Source organism: Pelophylax lessonae (genome assembly GCF_965119305.1).
Source record: "Pelophylax lessonae genome assembly, chromosome: 4".
Classification (NCBI taxonomy): domain Eukaryota; kingdom Metazoa; phylum Chordata; class Amphibia; order Anura; family Ranidae; genus Pelophylax; species Pelophylax lessonae.
The window spans coordinates 431,473,866-431,500,235 of NC_138771.1; the positions used below are offsets into that span (position 1 = coordinate 431,473,866).

The 26,370-nt window shown below is 44.3% G+C and overlaps 1 protein-coding gene across 1 annotated transcript in view; it reads left to right on the forward strand.

Annotated features, from left to right (window-relative positions):
- Nucleotides 1-1,268: 1,268 nt before the first annotated feature.
- Nucleotides 1,269-26,370, forward strand: part of LOC309554346 (proteinase-activated receptor 3-like) — a 46,302-nt gene continuing 21,200 nt past the window's right edge. Inside the window, exon 1 of the mRNA XM_082256005.1 lies at nt 1,269-1,432. Coding sequence (XP_082112131.1) covers nt 1,357-1,432 — 76 coding nt within the window. The 5' untranslated portion in view covers nt 1,269-1,356. The remainder of the gene's footprint in view (nt 1,433-26,370) is intronic.

A 26,370-nucleotide genomic window follows, 5' to 3' on the forward strand; every position in this document is an offset into this window, starting at 1 on the left:
GGCCATCTTTCTCCCCAATAGAGCTGTACCATCCCCATTAAGGTGCAGCCCATTCTGTAGCCGACTGAGAAGTCAGCCTAGTTCTCCAGGAACCCAGACCCCTCCTTCCTACACCAGTTCCTCAGCCACTTGTTCAATTCCCTAAGCTCCTTCTGCCTTTCTGGTGTGGAACAGGCAGTATTTTAGAGAAAATCACCTTCGAGGTCATATTTCTTAATCTATTCCCTAAGTCCCTGAAATCATTTTTTAGTATCCTCCACCTTCCTCTCACTTGGTCATTGGTGCCTACATGCACCATGACCGCTGTCCCAAGCCCCGCCCAATAATCTGTTCACCTGATCCGCGATGTGCCGAACTCGAGTGCCCGGTAAACAACATACTTTTCGGCTACCACGATCGTTTTGATTGCCCTCTTTGTCCTTTTGATAATTGAGTCCCCTACTACCACAACCTGTCTAACCTTTCCTGAGTCATGGCCCCCCTCCTTCCTGGAGCCGCCGCTCCCCTGGCAGTTGCTCCAGAACTGCCGCCCCTGAGCTTATATCTCCATCATCATACAACTTAGCATATTTGTTGGGGTGTACCAACTCAGGACTGGCCTCCCTAGCGCTCTTCCCTCTTCCCCTCCTTCTAACTGTCACCCGACTGCCTACCTCCAGTGCCTGCATTTCCACTTCTCCACTCTCCTCAATGCTGGCCCCTGCCAGCACCTGCTGGGTAATGTCCAAGCCCCTTTCCAGGTTGTTGATATTACGCAGTGTTGCCACCTTGTTTTCTAGATCCAGGATCTGAGCTTCCAGAGAAACAAGTCGCTCACATCTTGCACAGCAGTAGAGTGTACAAAAAGGCACCCCCTAAACTCTTTACTGAGCTGGAGTGGATGGATGCCACGTGCCTTGCTTTACGGCACTGATTAGAGAAGGAACCTGTTCTAAAATACAGTGGCCCCTCTAGGGGTAGCACTACATGCAGTATACACAATATAGTTGCATGTCAACAATTTATTCATGCAGACTTGTAAAGTCTATTTTGAAGTGTTCTGAGAAAAAAAATATTTGTGTTCAAACAGTTCTGGCATGAATTTTGTTGACATAGTTTCGATAGTGCATCAATTAACAAATATCCCTAAATCCTATTTTGATTACTCACAGCAAGCCCTGACTGTAAACTTCTGACCAGAAAAGAATGGAAGAGGAGGTACTTTCTTTTTTTTTTTTTTTAGCTTCGTTTTTAGTTTTGTGTAATGTACACATCATGCTACAACACTTCTGCTCTGGTGATAGATGTATCCTGTTATTGAAAAAGAGGATTTCAGTAAGAACAGATGTAGATAGCCGTGCTGGAGCAAAAGGCAGAATGGCTTTACGGGTTTTATTCACTGCTGTGATCCTCTTCACTCTTTTCAGCATCTCTAATGCTTCCTGCGGTCAAGGTAACTATTGATCTATTATTGTTGTATATTTTTCTGTAAAGATATAGAAGGAAAGGCTGAGGGGGAATTTTTTCAACAGAATCCCCCATCCATGCAACACAACATGGATGGACTGATCTAGAAGGAAAGGCTGAGGGGGGATTATTTCAACAGAATCCACCATCCATGCAATACAACATGGATTGACTTATCTCCCACTATGTCTATTGTATTTTGAAGGCCAGCCCTGCCAGCTGTCAAAATACCTAAACAGTGCCTGCAAATAATTGAATGTAGATACTATTCGGAAACCTAAATGAGTTGGTGATGAGTAATTCAGGTAAAAAGTGCAGCAGATAAAAGCGAATAGTTTGAACATCAGTGCCTGGAAACGATAAGTCTAAAGTATTTCTGATTTTTTTTCTTTTTTTTTTTCAAATTTTTTTTTTTACAATTGTTTAATGTTGGTATTGTAGCTGTTGCTATTGGTGATCACTTACTAGGTTTTGCTGGTACAGGGCTAATTGTTTACATTGTTTAGTGGCCACATTACATATCGGATGTAGAGTTTGAGTAGTCAAAATTCAAGGAAAACGTCTAACGCAGTTGCATTTAGAAGCTGAATGGATCAAACTGATTTAAGCTTTCCACACGACTCAAATTCCCAGGCAGAACAAGAGAAATGATACCTTGTATGGACAGCTTTACAATCATGCTTCAAGCCAAGCACCGCTATTTATTTTTCTCAGCAGGTCTACTTTTAGGTTGGCATTTTCTCCCCTTGCACACTCTTTTTAGTTCAATATGGTTTTATTTAACAGATAGAGAATAGTAAAGCTGGCTATACACTAACAGATTTATGAGTGAAAATTCTTATGAGAAATCTCAGCACATTAATCGGCTTAAAAAATGTTCAAAAGTAGTTAAAAAACTCTTTGATTTTAAAAATTGATTTTGGGACTAATGGACTTTACAGAATGAAAACCACATACACTGTTGGAAATTTTTGTCAATTTTACTCCACTAACAAGTGGGATTTACGCAACGAAAACCACATACACTGTTAGAAATTCATTTTTTTGTCTATTTTACCCCACTAATATTTAGAAAAATGAATTAATTTTCCTTTTAACTAAACTTTTCAAACACAGTTCTACTAGTGTATAGACAGTTTTATATCTTAGGCTGGCCATACATTATACAATTTTCATATTTTACATGTAGTGATTTACATGTAGTGAAAGGGACTGTCTGATTGCATATGAATTAAAAGTGTTTAGGCTTGACCTCAAATTATATTGTTTTTGGTAAATCTAAAGGAAAACCATAGAAAAAAATTGTATAATGTATGGCCAGCCTTAGGTACCTGCACATACCTGCACTTATTTACAATTGCACGGACACAAAGTCCTCCAACCCCTTCATGCCTCACAAGTGCTCACCCCCTCACCCTGTTCATGCAAACCACTGCGGGTGTGTATGTTAAGTTGATACCCCACAATTGTTTTGCAAAACAGTGCGATTTGCAAAATTGGATCAAATTTTTATGCGGCCAAATAAAGGATATTGCAAGATTTTGGTGCGGATTCAGTGCGATTTGAGGCATACAGAATAATGGCTTAAATTGTACTGCTGAAAAATCGCATGTGATTTGAACAGAAATGCGGTGTAATTCCTGTTCAAAATCGCATGCGGTTCCCACATCGCATAGTGTGAACAGGCACTCAATGGTACATACAGTAGTAGATCAACAGAAAGGGAGGCAGAAATATATGACAAGGCTTAAACAATAGGGGAATAAAGGGGACAGAAAGGAAGGATGAAGGGAACCTGAGTTTGGAGCCATGTCTTGCAAACACACTGAAACAATTAGACCACCAGTGTGAACTATGTGTATGCAATGCTGCTACAGCAAGTCACTTAGAAATGTGATACTAGAGTTGTATATTTTGTAGTGATTATGAAGTGGTTCCAACCAGCCCAGCTGTAGTCGAACTGGTAATCTGTGTTTTTAACTAGATAATTATTCAAGCAAACAAATTTTGTTGAGTTTTTGCAGCCATTTCTAGCTGTGGGGGTACTTGAGCCTTCTAACAAGTAGGAAATAAATTGTATCTATAGCCCAAACTTTTGTTTTTCTTAATTTTGGATAGCCTGGGGAAGGATTGGAACCCCTTTTAGGTTTTGCTGCTATACAGGGCTCTGTAAGTGAGATCTGTCCTTACACACTGTTCTGAAAAAAGATTGGGACTTTAGATGAGGCATGAGTCTGAGTCTGATTGTAAAACACAAGAATGTAGGAGTATAATGACAAATGTATTGAATACAACAGATAGTAACAATGCATAGAGTCACATACATGAATGATATTGATCTAACCAAGACATATTAAACGTATACAATGTATCAATGATTCAAAATGAGACAATGATAAAGGACAGATACATATAAAAATTGTATAAAATGTTATTTCATGAAGATTGCATTCTGTTATGCTCTACGCATTTCGTGTTTCCACACTCTTCAGGAGCAGAAGCAATCGATTGTCTATCAAAAAATGATGTGTATGTCAGAAAAAATATAACAAAAATGTAAAGCAGTATCATCGCCTGGTCAGGGCAATGTCTGTAATAATGGATGATTTACTTACAAAATGGTTCAAATTGTCGCCACATGGGGCTTATGAAGGGGGTCCTCTGAGACCGTCTACCCCGGGAGCTGAGGGAGCAATGCCATGCGGATGTGGGGGCAAAAGCAAAGAGTAAAGCAAAAACCATCTCCATGGGAAGAAAACCACAGCCTCAGCTGAACGTCCAATATAATCCTAAAAATATATATATTGAAGTAAGTATATACATGTATAAAAAGGGTATGGATATGATGCAGTATAAATGCAATAACTGAGTATCATGCATAAAAAATGGAAGGGACCAATACGCTACCATTGAGGTAAATGACGTAGATAGATAGCAGAAGAAGATAAGTGGAGCACCGAAATCAGCTGCCGATTGTAATAGTGTCACCACTTACTGTTAAAAAGTGAAGGAAAGGGGGAATCAGCGTTTAATTTCTAAAATGGTGGGCCACAAAACACAAAGTGGATGAAAGGTGTTCACAAGAAATATATGATGAATAAACAATATATATAATATGAAACATACAATGAAGATCATAAAATTAGCTAAATAGCTGATAGGTGATAAATATTCAAAAATATGCAAATAAGCAAAAAGTGCTGAAGTGCTTAGTGAAGTGATAAATAAGTAATCATAAAAGTGCAAAAGATGCAATAAATCAACACATACAAGTGACTGTGACAATACTGAACAGCAAATAAATAAAAGTGCAAGTGATGCAATAAAGTAGCATACAAAAACACTGTGAGGATGCTAGCAGCATAAATAGTCCATGTGTCACTGGATGGTGTGCATAGGTGTGCGCAGCCTAAGGCATTAGGGTGTGCACACCAAAGATCAAACACACACTACCGATCACTTACGATGTTCATTCAGAAAGGGAGGGGGCCAGCAAATTATATATTTACCGGCCCCTTTCCCCACTCATCCTAAAATATCCCCACAGCAACAGCCGGCTGGAGAGGAGAGGAGGGAAGCCGGAAGAGCTGTGGGGGTAAGAGGGAGGGGAGCCAGGGCAGTAGGGGGAATCTGTGCTGCACAGGGTGATTAGGGTGTGCCTGGGCACACCTGGCACACCCTGTGCGCACACCTATGATGGTGTGCACAAAATAGATATGCATAAATAAATAAATGCAAAATGAGGTGAAAGAGTTCAAGGGTGTTCCAGTGTGTAGAACAAAGAATCTCATCCAGTGTTATACGTGTGCAATTAATTTGTGAGCTCTAATCCTAGATTAAGTGCAATTGCCGCTCACCTCCATTAACACTGAAAAGAGCGTTTTTGGTGTGTTAGATCACCATCAAGGACATCAGGGGGTTTTCCAACGAAGTATAGCTGGGAATGGACAGTGGATATCTCTTTAGATCATAAAATAGTTGTCTGTAGTGGAAATTCCTCTCCTTAAGGGGACTTTTATCCTGATGTATTCCTATGCCACTCAATCATCAAAATGACAAGAGGGGGCGCTCATAGTGTAGTAGGTAAATACTTTAATAAAGCAAGCAATAAAAACACTTACAGTTGAAGTAAGGGTAAGCAAGCAGGAACAAGTAGCAAAACAAACTGTCGATGCGGTGTCCACAGATGCTTCCGGTCTCGGCCGTAGACTGGAAGTGACGTCACCTGGCTTCTCCCGGCGCGTTGCGTCAGAACAGACATGTGACTTTATCAAGGGTATAGACATGGGAGTGATCAAAAAAGCAAATGTGCATCCAGGAAATGCTCAGTGAAAGTGACCGGTAGACAAGGTACATATGTACCCCCTCAAATCCACACAGGGTATGCTCCCAGCCTCACGTGGCAGTTCGTAGGAGGGGGTACGTGCCAATCCTGTCAGGAAACCCGACAGGCATATGGCGCCAAAACTCCCTCGTGAATGAACGCTGATGGAGATATCAACGTGCAGGAGGTACGCCACCACCATAGTGATGTCACTTCCGGCACTGATAGAACGTGACGCCGATGCGCTGCGGCCGCAACCCGCCCACATCCTGTCCACCATCACGGCTCTTGAAGAGTGTGGAAACACGAAACGCGTGGAGCGTAACAGAATGCAATCTTCATGAAATAACATTTTATTCAATTTTTATATGTATCTGTCCTTTATCATTGTCTCATTTTGAATCATTGATACATTGTATACGTTTAATATGTCTTGGTTAGACCAATATCATTCATGTATGCGACTCTATGCATTGTTACTATCTGTTGTATTCAATAAATTGTCATTATTTTTTACTCCTACATTCTTGTGTTTTAAAATCAGACTCAGTCTAATGCCTCATCTAAAGTCCCAATCTTTTCTTTTTGTTTCCAAATAATTAGGGATGGAGGTACAATTTTTAGTTGTAATCTCATTTAAAGTCCCAACCCTCTCTCCATATATACATATGTCCCAGGGATGGAGGCATTTGACCTACCCTGATTGTACCCTGTTACTTGTTTGATGTCCTACAACATCCAGGGGGCTGACTCTATTTTTCTTTTGGGTCGGCAATTATTTTCAAATTTTATTTTGTATTCTTTACTCATTTATTGTTACTATACATTTGGTTGATATTCATTGTGACATGATCCTGACATTGATTTTTTGGTTCTAGCGCTCTTTTTTTGGTCATGAAGGGATGGATGGTCTGGGCTCTACCTTGTCCTGGGAGCTGCGATGCGCCCCTGCTGCTCTTTGCTCATTTCCTTCTCCTTCCTTTCCATGATGGTGGACAGGATGTGGGCGGCTTGCGGCCGCAGCGCATCGTTGCCACGTCCTATCCGTGCCGGACATTACATCACTATGGTGGTGGCGTACCTCCGGCACGTTGATATCTCCATCAGCGTTCATTCACGAGGGAGTTTTGGCGCCATATGCCTGTCGGGTTTCCTGACAGGATTGGCACGTACCCCCTCCTACGAACTGCCACGTGACGCTGGGAGCATACCCTGTGTGGATTTGAGGGGGTACATATGTACCTCATCTACCGGTCACTTTCACTGGGCATTTCCTGGATGCACATTTGCTTTTTTGATCACTCCCATGATTATACTTATCCAGACAAGGTAATCCTTCCATGGTATCTGCCACTTGATTTTCTTATGTGTTTTTCCTTTTTCTCTAACCCCAGTAGGGTGTCTGGGGTTTAGGTTACTTCCTTATCCATCACCTTTTCACCCCCACTCTCTATCACCTTTTCATCCTTTTCATGCCTGCCACACCAGTGATTATCCTTGGGCACTCCTCCCCTTTTTCACTCACGTTCATTGCACTTCTATTGTGCACACATCCACATTCAGTACAGACTCTCTGAATAGACTCTATGCTCTTTTCCTTTTTTCCCCGCCTAGTTTTGGGACTTATTCCCAGCCTCACCATGCATGATACTCAGTTATTGCAATTATACTCCATCATATCCATACCCTTTTTTTATACATGTATATATTTACTTGAATATATACATTTTTAGGATCATATTTGCTTTACTCTTTGCTTTTGCCCCTACATCCACATGGCATTGCTCCCTCAGCTTCCGGGGTAGACAGTGTTAGAGGACCCCCTTCATAAGCCCCATGTGGTTACAATTTGAACCATTTTGTAAGTAAATCATCCATTATTACAGACATTGCCCTGACCAGGCGATGATACTGCTTTACATTTTTGTTATATTTTTTCTGACATACACATCATTTTTTGATAGACAATCGATTGCTTCTGCTCCTGAAGAGTGTGGAAACACGAAACGCGTAGAGCATAACAGGATGCAATCTTCATGAAATAACATTTTAAACAATTTTTATATGTATCTGGCCTTTATCATTGTCTCATTTTGAATAATTGATACATTGTATACGTTTAATATGTCTTGGTTAGACCAATATCATTCATGTATGCGACTCTATGCATTGTTACTATCTGTTGTATTCAATAAATTTGTGATTATTTTTACTCCTACATTCTTGTGTTTTACAATCAGACTCAGTCTCATGCCTCATCTCAAGTCCCAATCTTTTCTTTTTGTTTCCAAATAATTAGGGATGGAGGTACAATTGTTAATTGTAATCTCTTTAAAATCCCAACCCTCTCTCCATATTTGCACACTATTCTGGGACAACCTTATAACCAGACAGAACAGAAAGGAAACCCTCCAATAGCAACACATACAAAAATATACAAAAACAGATACAAAAATATCATTTCTCTTTCGTTCACTGATGGACACAGCTCCATATCTTCTTAGACCCTTGGGCTTATACTGCTCTCTGCACAGGAGTAGGACTAGGTGGAAATAACTTTGGGTACCCCCCCTGGGGCAGTCCCAAGGGGTATACTCCAGTTCCTGCTCTAGGACCTCCGTTTTTTCTGCCTAGTCAGGAGTAAGGACCTGGTTCCCTGCTTGGATCTGCGGTTCTTTTTTTTCCTCTTTTAGATGGAATCTCTTCTTCTTTTTTGATTTTTTGTTCTTGTGAGAACTACAATCAATTCTGTTCCTGTGAGAACTACAATCAACTGCCGGACTGGGTGACACACTGGATATCAGAGATCCTTACTGTCTTCCCAGTCTGGGCAGTGACCACGACCCAACTATTAGCACCACGCTAGGTTGGCCACGACATAGCCCCATTGGACAGGGGCTAGCCGGCAAGTGAAACTGCTCGTGAGGACGCATAGCCCTGGTCACGATAATGGTCACGGCCAGAGTCGCAGCGTACCTCTGACCCGAAGCACCCCAATTACAATATGGTGAGGTGGACTGTCAGGTGTGGTGGCCGCTCGGTTCCCAGGTGTGGTGAGTAGTGTCCCCCTCTCCTCTGGGGAAATACTGGGGTGGATGCGGGCCCTTCCTCGGGTTGGTAGGCCCCTTTTGTGCCCCTCCTTCCCTCATGGTTCCCCCTCCCTCACTAGTGGGGTTTCCCTGTACTGGTCTCCCTCCCTTCCCCCCCTTAATCCCCCCTCGGGATGCACGAGCTGTTGTGATGTTTGGGGTGTCATTGGTGATGGCCTCGAGGGAGGTGGGAGCACGCCGCTGGCGGCTCATTTTCTGATGCTCCTGCGGCAAATTGCTGCACTGTGAGGGCCTCCCCCTGGTGGACTATAAGTACCTGTAGGGACAATCTGCATCTTGAGTGCCACGCTGCGCTGCGTGGTGCCGCCATTTTGTTGTGGATGGCTGTATACAGCCTCAGCGGCCATGTTTGTGTAGTCTGGCGGATATGTTTTTGGAGTTTCCCATTGAAGTCAATGTGTCAGCCATTTTCTTGTAGTCTGTGGAGCGGTGATGCAGCGGTGGGCCTCTAGTGGCAGTGACTGCACTTCCTCTTCCTCTCTGATTGCAGCATTGCACGCAGCTTGGAGCTCTGTATCCAGCTCTGAACAGGTGGCGGTGAGTCCTTGCAAGTATACAGCTCCTTCTTCATCTATAGCAAAGCGGCTGGTGCGCTGGGTCTTGCAGTACCACAGCGGTGGCGGTTTGAGGGGGGGAGGAACCTGACACAAATGTTTTTTTCCTTGCATATTAACCTTCCATACCTACATCTTCTGCCTCCTCAGAGTCTGAGGTAAATTTGGCCGCCACGGACGCGAGTCAACCCACTGGTTCTGCATCCACGCACCCTGAGTGCTCTGATAGTGAGGATAAATCCTCTTCCACTACAGACGAAAAGGCGCTTGTGGAGGCACTGATTGTATTAGTGTAGGAAACGTTAAAATTGGAGGACTCAGCTGCTGAGTTGGCTGCGCCCAGGGCTGGTGCAAGGATTTTTGACACTCTAGGCGAAACCTGATTTTGCCACCCCCCCGGCTCTACCCCTGACTCCTCCACCCCCTCTTCCCTGCCCATGAGTGTGGTATGCTTATTGTGGAAGGATTCAAGAGTGCATTTTGCAAAGTTCAGGGGTGCATTTAATACAGGGTGCAAGGTTTAGAAATGCGTTGTACAGGGTGCAAGGTTCAGGAGTGCATTTCATAAAGGGTGCAAGTTTCAGGAGTGTGTTGTGCAGGGTGAAAGGTTCAGGAGTGCGTTTCGTACAGGGTGCAAGGTTCAGGAGTGCATTTCATACAGGGTGCAATCTTCAGGAGTGCATTGTACAGGGTGCAAGCGCCAGGAGTGCGTTTTGTACAGAGTGCAAGGTTCAGAAGTGCATTGTAAAGAGTGCAGGTTCAGGAGTGAGTTGTACAGGGTGCATGGTTCAGGAATTTGTTAAACTGCAAAGACACCAATGAATTAAACATAGCACACTTACATCCTAAAATCTTGATTAGCGGCATACAGGAGTCGAGGGAAGAATGCAGGCATCAGATAGATAATAAATGAGAGCAGCCTATAGCAGGACATTCAGCAGTATAAACCTCTATCCAGCACAGCCAGGGATTGGTGGGCAAGCTAGCGGGGTGTACGGCTGCAATGAGAGTGAGTGTGAAAGAGTAAATGACTCCTGCGCTTGAGGGGTAGCCTTGGGGCGGGTATCCTAAGAATGCGATTCAGGTCTAGTGGAGGTTGTCCCTGCTGTGCTGCCAGTCTCAACAGGTCGTGGTAACCCAAACAAACTCTAGACTAGGAATGGACAGAGGGCGCACCAGCCTAGCGCATTATCCTTAAAACAATTTATTAAAATAAAAAGACATACACATTATACTCACAAAGCAAATGTGAAACACCGGCAAACATGAGCAATAAAGATTTGCTTTGTGAGTATAATGTGTATGTCTTTTTATTTTAATAAATTGTTTTAATGATAATGCACTAGGCTGGTGCGCCCTCTGTCCATTCCTTTTCGAGAGTGAGTGTGAGTCTGAGTGGAGCTGTCAAATCAAAGCTCTGATGGCAGGAAGGGTGGGGCCAAAATGCAGGGACCCGCTCATTTGTCCCCTGCATAGACAAAACAGTCGGCATTTAGACATTGGTGAGTGGGGAAGAAGGTGGCAGGGGGCGGGACCAACTATTGCATGTGCACCAACAGCTCTGTATAATCAACCTGAATTATACACAGCTGTGGGTGCATATGCAGTGGTTGGTCCCGCCCCCTGCCACCTTCTTTCACCGTCCACCAATGTGTAAAAGTTGGCTGTTTTCTCTATGCACAGAACAAAGGGATGGAGCCCTTTCCGACATCAGAGCTTCAATTTGACAGCTCCACTCGTGGACTCACACATGCTCTCATTGCGGCCATATGCCCTGCTGGCTTGGGACTGTTGGGACTCAAAGTATGCTACTCCACAAGTGATAGACGCTGGGGAGGAGAGAGGGATGCAGAGAGGGAGGGCGAGTGCCGCCCCCTACTGATGTGCGCTCTAGGCCAGAGCCTACCTTGCCCAGAGGTAGCACCGGCCCAGGCTGCGCAGGTGCAATTTGGCACCTGTAGGCCATCCAAGGTGACTAATGTGTTCCCCTTTCCTGCCTATTTTGATGAGATTGTCGCTAGTCAGTCCCCGAAAAACACATGTTCGGAATACCTAAGCGTTTCGCTAGGGGGTATCCCTTTGAGGAGCCTCTTTTAAAGAAGCTGATGGTTCCACCAGCGGTGGGCTCCCGGGTCTCCAGATTGAATAAGGCCACACTTCTTCTGATGGAGGATTCTCCGTCTTTTAGGGACCTTGTGGACAAGAGAGCTGAGGCCTTGGTTCGATATCTCTTCACCGTGGCGGGTTCAATTTTGAGACCGCTGTTTGCTATCACCTTGGTTTTCCAGACCTTAATGGAACGGGTGAAGTTCCTTCCCCAGGATCTGGAAGGAGGTCAACATCCTCCTGAGCTGGCAGATCAGTTGATACAGGGGGTTACAGTATATCTGATGCATCATTGGATGCGGCCCCTTTGGCTTGCAGAGTATCTGTGACTACGGTGACCCTTCGCTGCATGATATGGTTGAAGTACTGGTTGGCTGACCAGGCTTCCAAAAAGGTGCTGACTGACCTTCCCTTTACAGGAGCCTGTTTGTTCTGTGCGTCTATGGAAGAGATCATTAAGGGTGAGATTTAAGGAGTGTACTGTGTACATGCAGGTAGATTCTTGGTCGTCATCTGTTTCCGCCATGAGTGCATGAAGGGTAGGCACGTATATGTGAGAGCCGCAAGTCTCCAAGAGGAAAGCTGTCCTTGTAAACACAGAAGGCTTCTGTGTTTACAAGTGATAGTGATGAGGGGGAGCAGAGGACAAGAGCCAGAGGTGGCGGAATAGAGTTTTGCCATGTTCTGGATGAAAGACCTGGCTGCAAGGGCCACATGAAATGGCCGAAGGGCCGGATTCGGCCCCCGGGCCTTGTGTTTGACCCATGTGTTCTAAAGTGATCCTACAGGTATGGGATATGCATAGTTTGTCCAAGCTAAACTAATGTAACTAAGTAAATACTGTATATCCATACCTGGAATTCTTCTTTCAACATGTAATGCCTAATAAAAGGACTGCTAGAGCAGATCTAAGAAGACTACACAACAGAACCTCCTTGCTTCAAAGCTGCTTGCCCTAGTTCAAATCTGAGACAGTCATCCAATAAGCTGTATAAGAAGACATATTCTTCTGACTCATTCCCTTGTGTGTGTAAATTTCAGCTTGAGCTATTGAACTGAACAAAGCTCTACCTGCTCACTCAATAGAATATTGATATGTAATATTTACTTAATATTTATGTGCAATTGTTCATCTTTACCTTGCTAATTTTTTTTAGTCCTTGAATGGAATAAAAAATAATATAATAAAAAAACAATGTACATCCTGTGTATCCCCTTCCTGGGAGGATGCAGCAGCTTTAATACTGGGATGCAGAGTAGCTTCCCGACTACATGACCACTGTGATTGGCTCTGACAATGGTCGCATGATTAGGAGCCTATCCTGCACAATGAGGGCATGCTGTCAGCACACAAGCTCAGACTGCCAAGGACGCATATGTTCTGTGGTTGGGCATTAAAGCCCACTTTTCCTGCCCCAATCAGAAAGCGGTTAGGCAAGTCTTGTGAAAAATAGACATTTACCACGTTTATAATACAATTATTTGTGAAGATAAGTTTGAGGATGTAAAAAAATCATAAAACAAAAGATTCCCAGCAAGAGCTTTCCACCCAAAAACCCAGCCTTATGCACATTTCATCTTCTGATTTCATAATTACCGGTATACTTTGTAGTTTTCCAGGATATGATGAAATAAGGTACATTTCAGAATATTTTTTTTCTTGTGCAAAATCCTCAACTCCTGTGAGTTGTCTTATATCTTTATATAGTATGTAAAGCTGTAGTGTATGTGTCATTGTGCCTGGAACTCTTCAGAGGTCTCAGGCCAAATCTGTATTTGTATACATATTCCCATTTCAAATAGGTAGAGGAGTAATTGCCAATTTACGATGCAGATATCTGAAGAATATAATTTCGTTAGCAGACTTTGTTCACATTGTATTCAATGCAGTAGAGCATTTGTTGCAATTCGTTTTCTGGACAGCTTTTTTTCTCTGTGGCTTTAAATGCTGTCGTGGCACCATGAAAAACAAGCCATTCAAATGATAAGACAGCATTCAGCCAGAAGCATCACAACACTTCCCCACCACCAAGGTGCCTGCAGAGTGCCAGGAACCCCATTAAACCCAGTGCATTTGATCCCTAAAAACCAAATAGCATTGCTACATATAGTATATATACTGTATAGTATGTTTTCACACACACTCACTCACTCACTTTGTAAATATCATGATATTGTTGACAGGTTTATGGCAAAACCTTGAGTTTATAGGAAAACATAAAAAAGTCCTATACTGTAAAGCTTTTATCATATCACAGCTGGGGGACCTTAATGACTAATGTCATCCTTACTGTTTGTGTTGGAAATTCTGTATTTAGCCATACAGAACAAACAGACAGTGCACAGTCCACATGGGCTTTGCTGCTTAACTGCAAACAGGAAACAGCAACCTTTTATTATACAGAGAAAAGACATAGAGTTTAACCATGCATGCGATAAAAAAGTAGTGGTCCAGGCATGGGATACTTAACCACTTCCTTCTGGGAGGACATCCATGTCCTCCAATTTCAGTGGTTATACCAGAATGATGCCTGCACCTACAGGCATCATTCCAGTATGTATCTATTCAGCCAGTGATTCTCTTTCATGCAGATGTGATTCGAGTGGCTAATTAGCAACTTGATCACTTCTGCAGGTGGCGAAAGGCGGTCCCACCCCCTCCTGCACCCGCCGCCGTCTCTCCTGGGCTCTAGCGTCCCATTGCGGGAATGATGAAGCCAGCGGCGATGGGCTGCCCTGAACAGAGAGAGAGAGGAACTGACGTCAATCTGTTTCTGATCAGCTGCATGGGAGGCTAGAGGAGAGGTTTGGGGTCTAATAGACCCCAGATCTCTCCATAAAGAGGACCTGTCATGTCCCATGCTGTCACAAGGGATGTTGTGATAGCAATAAAGTTCATCCCAAAATAAAAGTTAAAAAAAAACTGTATAAAATACATAATATAATAAAAAAATGTAAAGCGCCCCCATTCCACCGTGCTTATACACAAATGCAAGTGTATACGCTACTCCCGCATGTATATGTAAATGGTGATCGCACCACACATGTGAGGTATTGTTGTATTCAAAAGTGATGCCACGTTCCCAAATACTAATGTGCTACTATCCCTTTAAATATGTTTGCATAGCAATTTTCAGAATCAGCATATCATATCAAACCATATATAACATTAACAAAACAAACCAAACAATGCATCAGTCCAAATAGTGTCCTTTGGTATGAATTCGCTTGCATATGCTTAATCTTTTATAAAAGCAGGCTTGTGTTCACAAATCCGAAGGACTGCTTCCTTAATTAGTGTTCACCACTATGTGCTCCAATCATTCACATACATTAGTGATAATCCCCTCATCCGATGTGCCCTTACCTGGGGGATAGGACCAACCAATGGTCTATATGTGCTTTTGTGCCTCTCTTGGGATCTGTTTTATACTGTTTCACTCCTTTTGTGAAAATCTAGAGTTAAGAATTTCCTTTTCTTACACTTTCAGTGCCTTAAAAAGTATTCATACCCAATTAAATTTTCCAAATTTTTTCATATTACAACCAAAAATGTAAATATATTTTATTAGTATTTTATGTGATAGACCAACACAAAGTGGGTATGTCTCTACCAGCTTCGCACATCTAGAGTCACATTTTTGCCCATTCTTCTTTGAAAAATAGGTCAAGCTCTGTCAGATTGGATGGAGAGCATCTGTGAACATTTATTTTCAAGTCTTGCCACAGATTCTCAATTTGATTTTGGTCTGGACTTTGACTGGACCATTCTAACACATGAATATGCTTTTATCCAAACCATTCCATTGTAGCTCTGGCTGTATGTTTAGGGTTGTTGTCCTGCTGGAAGGTGAACCTCCACCCGAGTCTCAAGTCTTTTGCAGACTCTAACAGGTTTTCTTCTAAGATTGCCCTGTTTTTGGCTCCATCCATCTTCCCAATAACTCTGAACAGCTTCCCTGTCCCTGTTGAAGAAAAGCATCCCCACAACATGATGCTGCCACCACCATGTTTCACGGTGGGGATGGTGTGTTCAGGGTGATGTGCAGTGTTAGTTTTCCGCCACACAAAGCGTTTTGCTTTTAGACCAAAAAGTTCAATTTTGGTCTCATCTGACCAGAGCACTTGTTTGCTGTGTCTCCCACATGGCTTCTCACATGCAAATAAGACTTCTTATGACTTTTTTTCAACAATGGCTTTCTTCTTAGCACTCTTACATAAAGGCCAGATTTGTGGAGTGTGCAACTAATAGTTGTCCTGTGGACAGATTCTCCCACCTGAACTGTGGATCTCCGCAGCTCCTCCAGAGTTACCATGGGCCTCTTGGCTGCTTCTCTGATCAATGCTCTCCGTGCCCGGCCCATCAGTTTAGGTCAATGGCCCTATCTTAGTAGGTTACCTTGGATTGTGGGGGGGGGGGGGGGATGCTGTGTTTTTAATTCATTTTTTCGATGCCATAATTTTTTTTTTTTTACATTCAGCTTTCAGTTTGTTTGTTAGTTTTTTTTTTTTTTACATTCAGCTTTCATCGGTTGTTAATGGCACGGCAGCCTCCGACCCCTAACAACCAGCTTTTTACAGTCTTTGTTAAGGACGTAGGCCTAAAATACCGCATGACTTCATAAAATAGTGCATGCGGTATTTTAGTAGCATTTTTTAGTCAATGCCAGCATTTTTTTTTTAAAGATGCCATGTGATATCTTACCGCTAACTTGGATGCTGTAGGATACTGTTTTGTGAATGAAGCCCATAGTGCAGTATACATGGAGTAATCATCTATAAAAGTTAGAAAATACTTCTTTCCTGGAGTAATTTTTTTCATTGGACAGCAAAGATCTGAATGCATTAAGCCCAGAGATTTCTTAGCTCTGCTGTTAATCTGCTTTGGAAAGACTTCTTGTAATTTTTTTCCTTCATACACCTGGTGCATTTTATTGTTTGATCACATGGACTAATTTTTATTCTACTTGTATAGTCATTCTCATTTAATTTCTTTATTATCCTCCTTGGCTGTATTAACCACCTCATTACAGTTCAGCTGATACAGTTCATCTGTAATTTTAGCCTTTGCAAGTAATCCTCTTTTGTGATGACACAAGTGTCATCTTGGAAGGTCAGTATTTTGCCTTGTTTTGTGAGCTTCTTCACTGACAGAAGATTAGTTTCAAGAGACATAGGGGACATTTTTCACAGGTATCTTGCTGGTGACACTCCGGGAAATAGGACCGTAAAGAAAACCATCTCTTATTCATTCAAATGCCCTTATTTGCCTATTAGCTGTGCTGATTTGTTCTTTTTTAAATCTGGTAAAGGTGAATAAAGAAATTTCTGTCATTTGTCATGTTACTCCTAGCTCCTGAATCAACACACCATGCCTAAAAAAATGAGGTACAACTTTTGGATTGAAAAACATATTCATTATCTGAAGCAAAATCTGTTTCCTGACAGACTCCATGGCAGCATATGTTCGGGTAGGCCCCACCTCCTCTCCTACGCTATAGGACCCCACTCCCATAAATCTTTGCTTCCTTTCAGCATCCATTCCCTTTTTTTGTCTTCCTCATACATATGGTGTTATGTTCCTACATACGGTCCTATATGCTGGAAGCAGGATTGGGTCATGGAGCCTCCGCTAAGCCCTTGCTCTTAGCAGGGTATGGAGGGGGCAATAGAAGAGACCCTTTGCAGGAGCTCTGTGGTCCGGCCAAGAGAGCCCAGCTGCTGCGGGTGGCCTATCATTGCCCGAAGATACAGCCCGGTGTTGCGTCTCTGGACCCGTCTCTGCTCCGGGCAGGGTGGTAAGCCCTGTTATAGGACCCATTTTTTCTCTCTTTTATCTCCTTCTATGGCTTTATTTTGTGTCTGCTAGTGTCTTAGCATGTTTTCTGGCCGAGTACTTCTGCAGGGCCATCCTGCTTACCAGAAAGAGATCTCCTGGTTCAAGATCCTTTTGAATCCTCCCAGCCATCCTTCCATTCTCCCTTCAGAGGCTGAGTCCGATTCGGATGACTCCGGTAAGGGGTTTGAGTTCAACCTTGTCTCTCCTTTGGTAAGGGCAGTGAGAGAAGCCCTTGATTGGGAAGATCCTGCAGTCTCCCCCCCAAAGCAGAAGAAATTTTTCAAGCAGTTATGCAAAGAACGCTTGAACTTTCCCTTCCTAGGGGAATTGGGAGATATAATAAAAGGGCAAAGCTTTATCCGTTCAAACAGGAGGAAGTGAAGGACTTGGAGTCCCCTCCACTGGTGGATTCAGCTGTGATGCGGCTTGTGAAACACGTCACTCTTCCGACGGAAGATACGGTGTCGTTTAAAGATCCCCTGGAAAGGAGAATTGACGCCGACCTTAAACGGGCGTATCTCTTGGCTGGCATGGCCTGCAAGCCAGCCTTAGCCTTGGCCAGAGTATCAAAAGCCATGGAGGTTTGGATCAACGGCCTTGATGAAACTCTTAAAGGAGTTTCGGAAGAAACAGTTCGGAGCTCTCCGGTTCAAGAACTGAAAATGGCTCCGGGTTTCTTGGGGGAGGCGTCTATAGACATCATTCGCCTATTGGCCCGAGTCATGTTGTCTTCGGTCATGGCTAAACGTGCCCTCTGGCTTCGTCCATGGGTGGCTGACGTTGCATCAAAACAGGCATGGTGCCGGATTCCCTTTGAGGGATCTTCCCTCTTTGGGAACAAATTGGATGCGGCCATAACTTAGGCCATGGGTGGTAGGTCTGGGTTCCAGGAGGCCACCAAATCTTTTTGAGGTTGGGCCCGCCCAGGCATCCCCGGTAGGAGCCAGGTTACTACAATTTCGGGATATTTGGGCGGCCTCAATCCAGGATCCCTGGGTTCTAGACATTGTGTAACAGGGGCACTCTTGGGTGTTCAACAACGTTCCCAAGCCCAGGTTCATCACTACATCTCTCCCTCCTTCAACAGAGAAAAAGAAGGTCCTTCTATCTTACCTAGACACCTTAGTGACTCAGCAAGCGGTAGTTACAGTTCCCGATGCGGAAAGAGTTCAGGGAGTCTAATCACCCCTCTTCCTTGTCCAGAAGAAAAATGACACATGGAGGCCTGTGATAGACCTCACGTACCTCAACAAATCTATCCTTCGGGAGAAGTTCAAGATGGAATCCCTAATCACAATCCAGAAATCTGTTCTTCCAGGAGACTGGCTAGCATCCATAGATCTGAAGGATGCGTACTTTCATGTGCCAGTGGCAAGAGAGTATCAACAGTTTCTCTGATTCGCCATCGGTCATCCTCACATGCAGTTCACATGTCTCCCCTTCGGGCTTTCAACATCGCCTCGCACGTTTTCCAAGACCTTATTGGCAGTTGTGGCCCTTATCAGGATCAGAGGTATCAGGTTACACCATTATCTGGACGACCTGCTTCTTCTGTCTCAAGACAGGTCTCAACTTCTTCTACATCTAGAGCAAGTGACCTTGACTCTCCAAGATTTTGGGTGGATCCTGAACCTCGAGAAGAGCCATCTGGTTCCAACACAGTCGCTTGTGTTCCTAGGGGCATTGTTCAACACAGTAAAATGCACCATCTCTCTGCCCGAGGAAAAAATTCCGGTGGTTCAAGGCAGGGTGGCTCTCGCCCTAGCTGCCTCCCGTCACACTGCTCGCCAGTGTCTGAAGATAGCACAGCCCCCATGGTGAAGTGGGCTCTGTGGAAACTGAGACCTTTCCAGAGGGGTTTTCTCCAGCAATGGACGTCAGAGAACATGGCACAGGTTATTCACCTAACCCCATTCATGAAGGGATGCCTTCCTTGGTGGCTACGTTGAGTGAACCTCACAAATTTCCATTCGATTGCCCCAATCACTTGGGTCACTTGCCAGCAGTACCGGCTGGGGAGCCCACTGTCTATCAGAAGTGTCACAAGGCAGGTGGAATTTTCCTGCTCGCGGAGTAGTGTCAAATATTCTGGAACTGCGAGCTGCCTTCAAAGCCCTTCAGGCTTTCCGCCATCTGATCCAGGGAGCTTCAGTGTTACTCAGAATGGACAACACTACAGCAGTGGCATATGTCAAAAGGCAGGGAGGAACACGCAGCATGACTTTACTCCAGGAAACGGAACCGATCATGTCCTGGGCCCAGCAACATCTGGCCAATCTTTTGGCAATCTTTATTCCAGAAGTACTGAATGTGGAAGTAGACTTTCTGTCCAGATACAAACTCGACAACAACGAGTGGTCTCTCCATCAGGAAGTGTTCGATTGGTTTCTGTCTCTGGGAATATCTCCAGAAGTGGATCTTTTTGCGGCCCCCCGCAACAAAAAACTCTGGAAATACTATGCGAGGTTCCGGGATCCTCAGGCCTTTGTGGTAAACGCCCTCACGGACAGCTGGAATTTTCAAACAGCCTATGCTGAAAATGGAGGAGGTAGAAATCTTAGCGATAATCCCCTTCTGGCCCAACAGGCCCTGGTTTCCCCTGATGTCTCTCCTCAGCTTCAGGGATCCAATCTCTCTACCCCTCAGGCAGGACCTTTAATCACAAGGTCCTACTCTGCATCCATGCCCTGCACATCTGCACCTTAAGGCTTGGTTCTTGAGAGGGGGAGGTTGGAGGCCCTCGGATGTCCAGAAGAGGTAATTCCTACCCTTATGAATTCAAGAAGAGGTAGCCACAACATGGTTTAGTCCAAATTTACTAGTCACCAAGTACCGGGGTCAGGCGCACATACGATCCAGCAGGTCCTGAGTTTCTTGCAGTCTGGCCTGGATCTCTCCCTATAGGTCAGTTCACTCCGGGTGCAAGTTTCAGGCCATTTCGGACTTCACCGGAATTTCATGGGCAAAACATCAGCTAGTCCAACAATTTTTCAAGGGTGCGGTCAGGCTCAGGCCTCAGAGAAAACCAAGATTCTCTAAATGGGATCTCCCGCTAGTCTTTGACTTCTTTTCTTCTGTCGATATGGCTTCAATGTCGGTCAGAGAGCTTACGCTGAAGACAGTGTTTTTGGTGGCCATTACCTCCGCCAAAAGAGTCTCCAAAGTGCATAATCTAGGTTCGAAAGAGCCTTTTCTGACCTTCTTCCAAGACAGAGTGGTCCTAATCCCTATGTTAGGGTCAAACCCTAAGGTGACCTTCGTCTTCCATGAGAACTCGGAAATAGTCCTTCCCACCTTCAGAACCAATGAAGGATCTCCAGTCCATCCCCTAGATGTGGACAACACTTTGAAGCAATACTTGGAGTCTACATCCTCCTTCCGTCAGTCGGATTTTCTTTTTGTTCCTCTCCATGGGAAGAAAAGAGGAATGCGTGCTTCTTGTAGAGCGGTGGCTGCGTGGATTGTCCAGGCTATCCAATTGGCATACAGAGCAAAGGGTTTGGCTCCTCCGGAGGAGGTTACGGCACATTCAACTAGAAGTATTTCCACTTCTTGAGCAGTCTCTAAGCATGTAGCGCCCGATGTGATCTGCAGGGCAGCCTCCTGGTCATCTATCAACACTTTTCTTTCTCATTATTGTGTTGAACCAGCTGCATTATCCTCTGTTAATTTTGGTGTTCAAGTCCTGTCAGTTGACGGTACCAATTAAAAGATTTTTGTTCAGCATCTTCCACCCGGGAGAGTATAGCGAGTTATTTCCCGAACGTATGCTGCCTTGGAGTCTGTCAGGAAAACGGAGAATTGATATCAAAAACTTACCGTAATTTTCCTTTCCTGATGGACTCCATGGCAGCAGGAGTCCCCTCCCAATTCCTGGGTAGGCTAGTTACAGAACATGGATGCTGAAAGGAAGCAAAGATTTATGGGAGTGGGGTACTATAGGGTAGGAGAGGAGGTGGGGCCTACCCGAACGTATGCTGCCATGGAGTCCATCAGGAAAGGAAAATTATGGTAAGTATTTGATATCAATTTTCCGTTTTCTTCCTTCATACTTTTGTTCTTTTGTAGTTTAGTGTGTTTTTGCATTCTAATTTTCCAGATTCTGCAATCTGCTTTTAAATGACCTCGTTTCTTGCACACAAAACATTCACGAGTTTCTTGTTGCATGTTACTGTTTTTAACTTTCAATAGATTTTTATTGAGATATGCAAAAATAATACAAAGATAATACAACAACAAATGGTCACAGTAAATTGCATAAGAGGCAGTAGAAGATTAGTAAACATAGTCTACAGATGCTCAACAATAGTCATTAAAAGGAAGGGAAGGTCACAAGACCGTTAATAAAAAATTAATACATGAGGTCAAGTATTGAAATGAAAGGCCAATACAAACAGAATAATAGGAGAATCCCTGGCACCCCTATCGGGAACCTGCTGTGTCCAGAGACCCTCCTAGTATAACAATAAAACATAGGCCATAGAACGGGCTGAGCCAAGTCAAACCTCATATAAGGCACCCCCAATTTAATGTCAAACCGAGTAGACCATAAAAAAAAAAAAAAAAGGGGGGGGGGGGAAACCCCAATTATAGAAAATCATAACAGTGACATGCAGTATCTAAAAACCAAAAAGATGATCCCTTTAGCTGAAAACAGCCCGGGAGAGAGAAGAAGAAAGAGAGGTCGGAAAAGGAAAGGGAAAGAAAGGAAAAAAGAAAAAGTGGAGACAGAAACAGAGTCCACGGAGAGTGAACATACCGATAGGCATAAAAAATCCAGGCACCCAGAACAGAATTTATACCAGTGATACCTTAATATATTCGGCCCAGGGTTCCCAAGTAGCTTCAAACCGTGCTGACGAATTTTCCAATACACTGACCAACTTTTCCTGTGACATGATCCATGATATTTTCCGTTTAGCCCTGGCGAAGGAAACCGATGGGCATTTCCACATACCTGCTATTGTCAATTTGGCCCCCGTAAGGATAAAGTGAATGAGTCGCTTAGCAGACTTACTGGCTTGGAAATCCCTGGCATGTAGCAATGCAATCAGAGGAGATTGAATTAGGGCGACTCCAGTAATTCTGCGGATAACATTAAAAATTTTGTTCCAGAAGCCCCTAATTCTAGGGCAAGTCCACCATACATGCATCATGTCACCTGTGGAAGCACAACCTCGGAAGCAAAGAGGCGATGTGGACGGGAAAATACGTGAGATTTGCGATGGTACTAGGTACCAGCGCATCATTACCTTTAGATTGGCTTCAATCAGAGATATATTGAGGACACCTTGATAAGCTCTAAAAGAATTTCGATACCAATCCTCCGTGGGCTATTCAAAAGCTAGGTCAGACTCCCATGCCAGCATATATGGTGTTTTCGAAGATTGTGACGCTAAAGAGTTGTAAATAATTGTGATTCAACCCTTCCGTTCCGTTAATTGTCCACACCAAGCTTCATAATGAGTGGTATGAGGTGGAATAGGTTTGGAATCCCATAGGGAGTGCAAAAAGTGTGATAATTGAAAAAATCTAAACTTTTCAGAGAGCGGCATTTTCAATTCCTGAGTGCAATATTTTTCAGTAATGGGACCAGAAAGCGTAAAAAAGTGTCCAATACGATATAGCCCCTTGTCCAACCACCATTTGAACGCCATTATGTCGGTACCCGGGGGAAACATTGGGTTCCTAAATATATGTGCCAGCGGTCTGATGGATGATGTGAGAGCTGGGTGATCCCTAACGGAATCCCATAAATGGAAGGAATGAGAAAGCGTAGGTGAAAGCAAGGGCGGTCTAAGTTTAACGGAGCACCAGAGGAGAAAGTCCAGAGTATGCCGGGGGGTCGCCTGCCGTTCAATCGATACCCAGTCGGGAACACCTGAGCATTTGTAGATATCAGATAGTTGAGCTAGATGGGCCGCTTGGTAATACCAGTGCAGGTTTGGTACCCCTAACCCCCCTTGCTTCCGTGAGCGAAACAGCACCCCTTTAGTCAGTCTACAGCCTTTAGATCCCCAAATAAACTGTGTGATTCTAGCCTGCAATTTCTTCAAGAACGCCCTGGAAACTGGAATCGGGAGTGAACGGAAGTAATACAAAATTTGAGGCAATAGGGTCATTTTGACCGAGTTAATCCTACCCAACCAAGATAACCGTAAACGAGACCAACCGTTCATTTCAGCTTCTAATTGTTTGAGTAGTCCCGGGTAGTTAGCCCTGAACTAATGGTCAATTGTTGATGTTAATGTGATACCCAGGTAGGGAATAGAGGAAGTAGCCCATACGAAATCAAAATTATTCTGGAGGTGGAGCACCTCTGGGGGGGACAGGTTTACATTCAACGCCTGTGACTTGGAATAGTTTATCTTTAAACCAGAAGCTTTTGAGAATGCGTTAAGAGCCTGGCACACATGTGGATGAGAAACCATTGGAGACGTAAGAAATAACAATAAATCGTCAGCATATAAAGCACATTTATGCATAGTAGGCCCACATTGGACCCCTTTGATGTCAGGATTGTCCCTAATGGAGATGGCCAACGACTCAATTGCAATGGCAAATAAAAGGGGTGATAGAGGAGACCCTGTCTCGTACCGCTAGAGATCTCCAAGTTATCCGAGTAGAAGCCCTGAAGTTTAATTTGTGCCACTGGGGTGGAGTAAAGTGCCCTAACTAGGTTCAAGAAGTAGTCACCAAAGCCCCAACCCTGAAGTACCTCAAATAGGTACCCCCAAGAGATGGAGTCAAAGGCCTTATGAAGATCTAATGAAAGTATTAACCCTTTCTGAGGAGTCCCACCATCCCAACGTGACTGAAGGAGGGAGATAAGGTCAATCGCCCTGCGTGTCTGATACGGTCCCCCCCTCCCCGGAATAAAGCCCACCTGATCCTTATGAATATAGGACGCAATAAATGTGGCTAAGCGGTCCGCCAAAATTTTGGTCAATAGTTTAATATCATTGTTGATAAGCAAAATAGGATGATAATTATCCACCAGACTGGGATCCTTCCCTGGCTTGGGCAAAACCGAGATGAATGCGGAATTCAAAGTCTTATCCAGTGGAACACCAGACCGTAGACTGTTGAAAAAGTCCGTCAAGTAAGGTGCTAAAGTGGGGGCAAAAGTTTTATAATACTGTAAATGTTGGGAAAACCATCTAGACCTGGTGCTGAAGCTGTCTTAAATTTTTTGATAGTCAAGTTGACCTCCTCTACCGTAAATGGTTGTTCTAGTATAGACCGGTGCTTCTCCTTAAGCTTAGGAAGAGCAACGGAAGATAGATAATCGTCAATCACCGAGGGATCCGGGGAGCAGGATGGATTATAGATCTTCTGAAAGTAGTCTTTAAAATGTTGCATAATGCGCTGTGGATTTTGGGTCAATCGCCCGCCTGCCACTTTTAGTTTTGGAAGGGTGTATGAATGCGCCTTGGGGTGTAGCCTTCTTGCTAAGATTGTGCCAATCCTATCTGTGTGGCAATCAAATCTAGCTGAGGACCATCGCAAATATTTTTTAGCTTTGGTAGTCAGAGCCATGTTTAGTTCAATCTTATTTTATTGAAAGAGAAGGGTTTTACAGAGTTAGGGGAGAAGCATGGGGTATGAAACATACAGTGAAATAAATTGTTCAGGTATGACATATGGTAAACTGTGAGTAAGTGCATACAACTATCAATATCAATAAGTGCAAATAAGTAACCTAAACCGCCAGGTCCATCAGATCCTGGCAGCAGCACAAGGTCAAGAAAACAGCAACTTGGGGTGTCAGGTGGTAACATAAATAAGAGAAAAGTCAAGGAAAGGCCAACACCAGTATAAACTCTTTCATGGCTGGCATCACTTGAGGAGATTGTGGGAAGTGTGGTAGGCATTGATAAATATCCCGGATTTCCATTGAGAAGCGCCTAAAAACAACAAATAAGCAAAAGATGATTGCCTTATGGTGTCAATGGTACAGCCAGAGAGGGGAATAAAGGTAAGAGGATGGGATAAAGCAGGAGAATGTAAAGAGGTATGCCAAGGGGGCAAAGAAGGCGGAGGAAATCAGGAGGGGCCGCCCACGTCCCACTACTGCCCCCCAGCACCAGGTAGCACAGACGTCTCGAGCCAGGATGGAAAGGCGTCCGAACACCGAAACATGTCCCAGGACCTCCAAGCAGCAGAGAATCGGTCCTCCCTGCCCCCCTCCCGCGCCAACAGGTTTTCCATGTCTCTAAGCCGGTCCAGTTCCAGAGCCCACTCAAGTTTAGAGGGTACATGCTTGGTCCTCCAGTGTCTGGGTATCACCGTCCGAACAGCCGCCAAGAAAAACCTCAAAACGTCTCTCTTGATCGACCGGAAGGAGCCGGGTAACAAAGACAACAGGGCCAGCTCCGGTGTCGCAGGGACATTGGTTGCCTGGAGCCTGCAATACAGAGCTATAATTCCAGTCCACAATTCATGGATCTGGGGACATTCCCACCAGATGTGAATAAGTGTTCCCCTAGAGGACTTGCACCGCCAACATTGGTCCGATTGGAGTGGGTCAATGTAGGCGATCGAGGAAGGGCACCTGTACCATCTGCTCAAGAGTTTGAACCCCTTCTCCTGAACTTGGGTAGCAGGAGACAGTGAGTGGGTCATCGCAAAACATTTGTGCCAGTCGGTAGATGAAAGGGTTCGGCCCAGGTCCCTGTCCCAGACAGCAGTATATGTCGGCAGGTCAGGGCGGAGGGCATGCAATAACAAGGAATATAAGAGAGACACCGTGTGCGTGGGGGGAACATCCTGGAGCAGGATAGAGTCCAACTCCGAAGGGTCTCCCCTAACATCAGTCAACGAGGGTAGAGTGTGTATATAGGAGAGGGCCTGGCGGCGCTGCAGCCAGTTCAAAAGATCACCACTGGGGGTGGCGGATGCAGGAGACATCAACAGGGACGGGTCAGCTCGGAGAATTTGGGATACCCGTCGGTGGTCCGTCGCGCTCCAGGAGCCAAATCTGGAACACGA